The following is an 8191-nucleotide window of genomic DNA, read 5'->3' as shown; positions in this document are numbered from 1 at the left end:
ACAGAAGATTGAGCCGATCTGAGGGCGTGGCCTTAGGGTGAACCGAGTGGGCGGGGTCAGAGTGAGAAGGGGGCGTGGTCAAAAAACAGAGGGGGCGTGGTCAGAGCGGAGTGGGCGTGGCCAATACAGAGAGGGCGCGGCAGGAGAGGGAAGGTGGGCGTGGCCAGAGCACAAGGGGGCGTGGCCAGAGCACAAGGGGGCGTGGCCAGAGCACAAGGGGGGCGGGGGCAGAGCGTGGGGGCGGGGCGATATCGAGGGGGCGGGGCCAGAGCGTGCCGGGCGGTCCCGGCTGCAGGCAAAGCAGTGGGAGCAAAAAAGCAGGGAGGGAGGGGATCCTGCCCCTCTGCTCGCTGTGGGGAGATCCCACCTGGAGCCGGTGTCCAGCTCTGGAGTCCTCAGCACGGGAAGGACGTGGAGCTGTTGGCCAGAGGAGGCCACGGAGACAACGTGAGGGCTCCAGCACCTCTGCTGTGAGGCCAGGCTGGGAGAGTTGGGGTTGTTCAGCCTGGAGAAGAGAAGGCTGAGAACTCCTAGACATCTTCCAGTGCCGAAAGGGGCTTCAGGAAAGCTGGGGAGGGGCTCTGGATCAGGGATTGCAGGGAGAGGACACAGGGAATGATTTTGAGCTGAAAGAAGGGAGTTTGATATAAGATCTTGGGGAGAAATGTTTTGCTGTGAGGGTGGGGAGGCCCTGGCCCAGGCTGCCCAGAGAACTGGTGGCTGCCCCATCCCTGGAGGGGTTCAAGGCCAGGTTGGATGGGGCTTGGAGCCCCTGATGCAGTGGGAGGTGTCCCTGCCCATGGCAGGGGTGGGACTGGATGGGCTTTGTTTCCTTCCAACCCAAATCATTCCATCATTCCATGGGAGAAGAGGGGGGCAGAGATTCTGTGGGATAGGCAGAATAAGCCATTTTTTCATTGAACATGGGCTCTGCCAAACCCACCCCCACCTGCACCGAGACCCCTACTCCAGGCCAGCTGCTGCCTACACCGCATGGGGAAACTGAGGCACGGATCCATGCCTCCCTGTGCCCCCTGCCCATGCCTGCTCAGCTCTTCAATTCCACTCACCCCACCTCAGGGCTGAGCCCCCCCAGAGCTCTAGAGCCCCCTCCACGCGGGATCTCCTTACCCCCCGAGCCCCCAGCCCCCTGCAGGGCACAGACAGGACAGACAAGAGTGCTCAGTTTTAATCTGGGCTGCGGGCGTGGGGCAGCCCCTAAGTGCCGGGGGGGGAGCAGAGCCCTGCCCGCCCCGGTGAGCCCCCTTGGGTCGTGGGGACATGGGGCGACGTGTCTGAGTGCTGGGGGGTGGCTGCGGCGGGATGGGTCTCTGCCTGCATCTGTCCATCATGGGGGATGCGGGGCAGCTCCTCATCCTCCCGGGGATCTTTGGTGTCACCCAGAGGGGACCCAGCTTCCCCTGAGCTCCGCTGCGCTGCCGTCATCTGCGGTGCTGGTTTGTGGCCGCTGGTGACCTTGGCGCTGGTCCTGCTGTCACGGATGACGCTGACGTGGGTGGGTTGGGAGCCCCGAGCTGGGCTGTCCCCAAGGGGGCTGGTGGCACCAGGAGAGCCACCACCATTAGTGCCCGCAGCCGCCTTGCAGCCAAGCTCTGAAACCTCCCCGGGGCCGGCTTCCTCCGGCCTCTTCCTTGGCCGCCCGCGTCTCCGCTTCTGCGGGGCGGCATCGCCGGCCGGCTCCGGAGAACGCTTGGCGGCCTTGAGGCGCTGTGAGTCCTGGGATCCGGGCCCCTCGCTACCCCCTGTGCTCTGGGGGTTGGCGGGGCCCTCGGCCGCGGGGACGCGCACGCCAGGCAGCAGCACGTTGAGGACGGGCAAGGCGGCTTGCTGGCTCAGTAGCCCTGCCGGCCCGGTGGCCCCCGAGGCCAGCCCCAGCGGCAGGGACGGGGAGGCTGTGCCCACCGGCAGAGGCAGGGCCACTTTGACCGTGCCCCCCAGGGGAGCGGCCGTGATTTTGGGGGCCAGGATAGGAGGGGAAGAGCGGACGGCTGCGGCGCCGGGTGCTGTGGGTCGCTCTGCTTGCGGGACGCGGGGCAGGAGAAGGGGCAGGCGGGCGACCAGGGCTTTCACCTGGGGGCTGCTGGCCACTCTGGGGGGCTCCAGGGGCTTCTTCTTCTCAGGCCGGGGCAGGCCAGGAGACTTGGGGCCACTCTCCTTCTTCATCTGTGGGCAGAGAGAGGTGCTGGCAGTGGGGACGCCACAGTGCTGCTTCTCCCAGGTGCATCCGGACGCTCAAGTAGGGCACCCGGGGGTCCTGGCTCCCCAGGTGGCTCTGTGGGGTCTCACCTGCCCCTGGTTCCTGTCACTGCTCTCCGAGGGCTCCAGGCCGTTCTTCTTCGCTGCCATCAGGGGCCGACTCTCCCGGGAGAACTTCTCCGTGCTCTCTGTTGGAGCACAGGAGATAGAATCATAGAATCACCAGGTTGGAAAAGACCCACCGGATCAGCGAGTCCAACCATTCCATCAATCACTAAACGATGTCCCTCAGCACCTCGTCCACCCGGCCCTTAAACCCCTCCAGGGAAGGGGACTCAACCCCCTCCCTGGGCAGCCTCGGACACTGCCCAATCACCCTTTCCATGAAATATTTTTTCCTGATGTCCAGCCTGACCCTCCCCTGGTGGAGCTTGAGGCCATTCCCTCTCGTCCTGTCCCCTGGCCCTTGGGAGAAGAGCCCAGCTCCCTCCTCTCCACAACCTCCTCTCAGGGAGTTGCAGAGAGCAATGAGGTCTCCCCTCAGCCTCCTCTTCTCCAGGCTGAACACTCCCAGCTCTCTCAGCCGTTCCTCATAAGGCCTGTTCTCCAGCCCCCTCACCAGCTTCATCATTCTTCTCTGGACTCGCTCCAGAGAATGATGAAGGTGGGATGACCCCTGGGGCCCTTCACCAGCTCCAGCGTGGACAAGGGGCTGGAAGGGGACCCCGTGTCCCAGGGCACCCTGTCCCCCAGCCGCTCTGTGTCCCTTGGGGGTCCTCAACACGTGGGTGACTGGGGCCTGAGCTCCATCCCACCCACCTGAAACCACCATGGCCATGACCAGGTCGGCGTGGGTGGAGCGGGAGCTGATGATGTGCTGCTGGATAAGGAACTGGGCCACCTCCACGATGTTGTTGAAGGAGCGTTTGAGGATCTTCTCGGCCCAGTCGCAGGTCAGGGCGCAGGCTGCCTCCATCACCTCACTGCTGTAGGACTGCACCAGGTCCGTCAGCTCTGACTGCTGCTGGAGAGAGAAGCCGTGAGCCCCGGGACAGGACGCCCCAGACGTGAACAGGACCTGATCCTGACATCCCAGCAAGTCCTTATCCTCTCATGGAACAGAGCAGAGCCTGCTCCCAGAGAGGGCAACCCACCACTCCCTCCCTTCGTTAGATCTAATGAACAAGGAGGTTCGTTGCCCCACCAAAAGGACCAGCGAAACCCAAGCCGTGGAGGCCACCGAGACTTACGGTCTCTGTCACTTTGAGGTCCAGGCTGGGCAGGGGTGGCAAGCTGACCACCGTCTTTGTCCGGATCCCACTGTAGCAGTACGTTCGGCAGTGTTAAGGTGCTTCACTGTCTGACGGTCGCAGCCGTGAGAGGTCACAGCTCAAAGGGACGCAGGGCCAATGCTGGGCTCACCCTGGGGGTGGGACAGCAGCCAGCCCTCGACTCGCCACAAGCTCCCCGGCTCCCCTGAGTACACGGGGAAACTCCAAGCCACTCTCAAACAAGCGAGCTGAACCTTCTGGAGCTGAAAAAACCAGTACCTGGACCCTCGTGAAAGCTACAAAATCCCCCATGCGCACAGATTTATAAATGGGAAAACTGGAAAAGTGGCACTGTCCCCACCGGTCCCACCAGCTCCTGGTGCTCCCCTGCCAGCCTGGCACACACAAGGATATTTGGACTGTCCTCGGCCTCCCAGCCGCCGGGCTTTGATGTTTGGGAAGATCTCCCGGATGATCTTGCCGAAGTTAGAGGTGCTCAGAGGGCGGCAGCAGAGGCTATCGCAGTATCGCCTGCCAGGAGACCACAAGGTAAAGCCACGGAGCCTTTCTTGCCTCCACACGGAGCCGCTTCTCCCCGCTGATGCGGCTTGTTTTGGGAACCCAAGGTTGGGTCAAGCCACTCCTGAAAACCCCAGCCTTTCGCTGCCCTCCGAACCGACCTCCCCACCGCTTTGCTGGACAAGACCGGCCCCGGAGGGAGGCTCCTTGCACCAGGCTGGCCCCTGCGCTCACTTGTAGGCATCATAGACGTCCTGCTTGGGCAGGCAGGTGTCCGTGTGCTCCTCCAGGTGGTTCCGGATCCAGCTGCACGCATGCATGCACTCGGCTGTGCTCAGCGAGCTGAGGTCCAGGCTACTGCTGCTCCCAGGGGAGCCCGAGAATGATGTTTAATTAGTGTAAAAGCAGCACAAGGAGAACAGAAGAAGGCAGAGCCATGCCATCTCCCCCCAGCCTCTTGCAATCTGCGTCCCCACCAGCCCCAGCTCTCCTGGCCGTGGCCCCAGCGCGCTCTGGCACCCACCTCTTCTCCCCGAGACTTGGCCCTGATGGCAGCTGGAGGTAGAGGTAGAGCTTTTCGCTGTCAGAGAACTTCTGCACATCTTGCTATGGTCAAAGGGTCCATGGGGAAAGGGGAAACGGACCAGAGACAAAGAAACGTTATGGATCCAACACAGGGAAGAGCTGATGCCAGCAGCACTCTTGTCACACTCCTAACAGCAGTGATGTATGGGGCACTGAAAGTGGAGCAGCTTCTTGAGCGTGAAAACAGCCTGTGTGCAAGGGAACTGGGTAACGCAGTCACGGGGATGGGAAAGGGCATCCCACACCGTGCTGGGAGTGGGGGCGTCCCCTGGGTGAGAGGATCAGGGATCCCTCAGGCTAAGCCTGCAGCCAGATCCTGATCCAGTGGGAAGCAGGACCAGGCAAACCCCTGGGTTCAATTTCCAGCGGGAGCCCCACGGAGAGGGGGAGAAGTGTCGTTCCCACGCCCTCGACACAACGTGCTGTGGAGACACTCACCAGGATGGCGTCGACTTTGCTCTGCACGGATTTGCTGTGTGGGACAGAGACAAAAGCAGCTATCACAGACCAGAGCAGCACCCAGAGCATCTGCAAGCTGCCCCAGCCCCTGCCAGAGCCGCTGCCAGGGGCTCCCAAGGATGGCACCATCCCCATGCCTTTCCGGACTCCACACGGGCACCTTGGCATGAGAGGCAACGCCGAGATCAGGATACCAGAGCACCGAGAGCCTAAAGCTGCCGGCACCCATGGGTGAGTGCAGCCTGTTCCCCCCACACTCAGGGCTTCCCTGTGCACCCACAATCCCGCGCCAGAGCTGTGTGCTCAACCCGAGCCCAGGGAGAGAAGAGCAGGCAGAAAACCACAGCCCACTGGGTTGCTGCACACAAATCCGTACAACCATAGAATCATGGAATTACTGAGGTTGGAAAAGCCCTCCAAGCTCATCCAGTCCAACTGTCAGCCCAACTCTACCATGGGACTGACCCCTGTCCCCAAGTGCCACGGCCACATGGTTTGTGAACCTCTCTAGGGCTGGGGACACCTCCAGTGCCCTGGGCAGCCTCTGCCAGGGCTTCACCACTGTGTCAGTGAAGATGTTGTTCCCAATGTCCAATCTAAACCTCCCCTGGCACAACTTGAAGCCATTTTTTTTTTGTCCCATCCTTTGTCCCTTGGGAGCAGAGCCTGACCCCTGCCTGGCTCCAGACTCCTTCTGGGAGCTGCGCAGAGCGATGAGGTCTCCCCTCAGGCTCCTCTTCTGCAGACTAAACAGCCCCAGGGCCCTCACTGCTCCCAGAACCCCTGCACTCCAGACCCTTCTCAGCTCCATTCCCCTTCTCTAGATGCGCTCCAGCCCCTCAACATCCTTCTTGTACCGTACCCCAAAACCACGAAGCCCTGAGTTGCTTTTGCATGCAGTGCAGCACTGCGGGGCTGTGCTCCGTGGACAGCACAAAGCAGGGGCCTGAGCCTGTCCCACTCCACAGCATCAACGTAAGAATCAAGGAATGGTTTGGGTTGAAAGGGACCTCAAAGCCCATCCAGTCCCACCCCTGCCATGAGCAGGGACGCCTCCCACTGCATCAGGGGCTCCAAGCCCCATCCAACCTGGCCTTGAACAGGGAGGAACCTTGACCCTGCCAGGGACGGGGCAAGAAGCTGTCAGGCACCGCAACGCTTATCCCTTTCGGGCTGCAAATTAATTAGCCTTGTTAAATTAACCTACGTTCAGCAACGCTCAGGTTAAGCGGAAAGGCATGCAGTGCCCTTACGTGATGGTGCTCCGCAGCTCCTGCAGCAGGGTGCTCGACTCGGCCGTGCTGCCCCGTGAGCCGCTGGGTGACAAACTTCCCTTTCTGGTGGCTTGGGTGCTCCGCTCCTCATCAGCCATGGCATCTGGTTCCTGCTGCGTGGCGAAAACAAAAATTCAGCTGAAGAGAAGGGAAGAAAACCTCTTCAGAACCACAGAGCCCCCCTGGGCAGCAGTGGTGGTGATGTCCAGCTGCATGCCCCCAGCTTAGGCTTGGCGAGAGACTGTGGAGCCTGCTGCACCCTGAACTCATCCGTCCTCAGCCCTGTCCATCCTGCAGGGATGGGAAGACAGGGATATCAGCGGGACACGAGCCACCACGAGATGTGGAAGTGGCTACAGAGGTGCCAGGAGGGGCATCTCCAGCAGCAGAGATTGAAATGGCTCCGGACGCCCCATTCCAGGCAGGGAAATGGGATGCTGGGGGCACCGGAGAGCATCCCCAGGAGGGGACCAGGACCCCTGGGGGCTTGGTGTGTCCAGGGCTGGGAATCATAGAATCATAGAATAACCAGGTTGGAAAGGACCCACAGGATCATCGAGTCCAACCATTCCCATCAATCACTAACCCATGTCCCTCAGCACCTCGTCCACCCGGCCCTTAAACCCCTCCAGGGAAGGGGACTCAACCCCCTCCCTGGGCAGCCTCGGACACTGCCCAGTGACCCTTTCTGGGAAAAATCCAAGACGGGAATTCCAGGGCATGTAGAGAGAAGAGGGATGAGAATGCTGAGGGTCCAGGTCAGTCCTGAGGGTCCAGGATGGGAATTCCAGGGCACGGAGAGAGCAGAACAGGGATGCTGGGGGCACCGGAGAGCGTCCCCAGGAGGGGACCAGGACCCCTGGGGGCTTGGGGTGTCCAGGGCTGGGAATGCTGAGGGGAGAGGACAGTCCTGAGGGTCCAGGACGGGAATTCCAGGGCAAGGAGAGAGCAGAGGGATGCTGGGGGCAGGAGGGCAGGAGCCAGGGCTTGGGGATGGGGACAGGGCTAGCGAGAGGACAGGAACGCGGGACACGGGGACGGGACACACACAGAGTTTTGAGAACAGGGACAGCGGGACCGCAAGGACTAAGGGCTCAGGGGCAGGGACAGCGGGAGGGCAGGGACCCAGGAGACTGGGACAGGGACCCAGGGCACGGGGACAGGGACCCAGGAGACCACGGGGACCGGGACTGCAGGGCACGGGGACGCGGACACCGACCCCCTCGCCCCGCCCCCACCCCGGGGGCCCCGCTCGCCTCGTGCCGGGCCGGTTCGGGCCGGTTCGGGCCGGTTCGGGCCCGCGCTCGCCACGTGCCGCTGCCCCGCGCGCAACAGGAACCGAAAGCAGCGAGCCCCGCCGAGGGGTCTTTTTTTTTTTTTTTTTTTTTTTTTCTGATTGGCTGCGGCGGCGCCGCTCTGCCCGGATACCGCGCGCTGCTCGAAGGCGATTGGCTGCGCCGGGAGCCCTACCCGGATACGAGCCTGGGAGAGGCTGAAGTCTGCCTGGCAACGGCTGCTGATTGGTGGGGAGGGAGGGGCGGCGCCGGGAGGAACCGAGCTCCGTGCAAGGGGGTGGGTGTGCAAGGTGCGTGTTCAAGGGGGGGGGTGTGCGCGCGAGGGGTGTGCAACAGGTGTGTGCGTGCGAGGGGTGTGCATGCAAGAGGCGTGTGCAATGGGTGTGTGTGCAAGGTATGTGCATGCAACAGGTGTGTGCAAGCAACAGGTGTGTGCAACAGGTGTGTGTGCAAGGTATGTGTGTGCAACAGGTGTGTGTGCAAGGTATGTGCATGCAAGGTGTGTGCAACAGGTGTGTGTGCAAGGTATGTGCATGCAAGAGGCGTGTGCAATGGGTGTGTGTGCAAGGTA

The 8191-nt window shown here is 62.1% G+C and overlaps 1 protein-coding gene across 2 annotated transcripts; it reads right to left on the bottom strand.

The window, feature by feature from the left end:
- Positions 1-1173: 1173 nt before the first annotated feature.
- RFX5 (regulatory factor X5) lies at positions 1174-7654 on the bottom strand. Of its 2 annotated transcripts, none has more exons than XM_069878647.1 (10): positions 7582-7654; positions 6305-6438; positions 5031-5064; positions 4531-4613; positions 4242-4367; positions 3903-4019; positions 3468-3549; positions 3037-3241; positions 2308-2405; positions 1174-2184 (listed from the first exon to the last, which is right to left on the bottom strand). In XM_069878647.1, exons 2-10 carry the CDS (start codon positions 6421-6423, stop codon positions 1219-1221), a joined length of 1830 nt encoding a protein of 609 aa, XP_069734748.1. In that variant the 5' UTR covers positions 6424-6438; positions 7582-7654; the 3' UTR covers positions 1174-1218. The 2 variants fall into 2 exon arrangements, with proteins under 2 accessions (XP_069734748.1, XP_069734749.1); XM_069878648.1 differs by having other exon boundaries at positions 3037-3238.
- Positions 7655-8191: the final 537 nt, after the last annotated feature.

Source organism: Phaenicophaeus curvirostris, chromosome 29 (genome assembly GCF_032191515.1).
Source record: "Phaenicophaeus curvirostris isolate KB17595 chromosome 29, BPBGC_Pcur_1.0, whole genome shotgun sequence".
In the NCBI taxonomy this organism is placed as follows: Eukaryota; Metazoa; Chordata; class Aves; order Cuculiformes; family Cuculidae; genus Phaenicophaeus; species Phaenicophaeus curvirostris.
The sequence above is the reverse complement of the archived record's forward strand: the minus strand, read 5'-3'. Positions and strand labels throughout refer to the sequence as shown.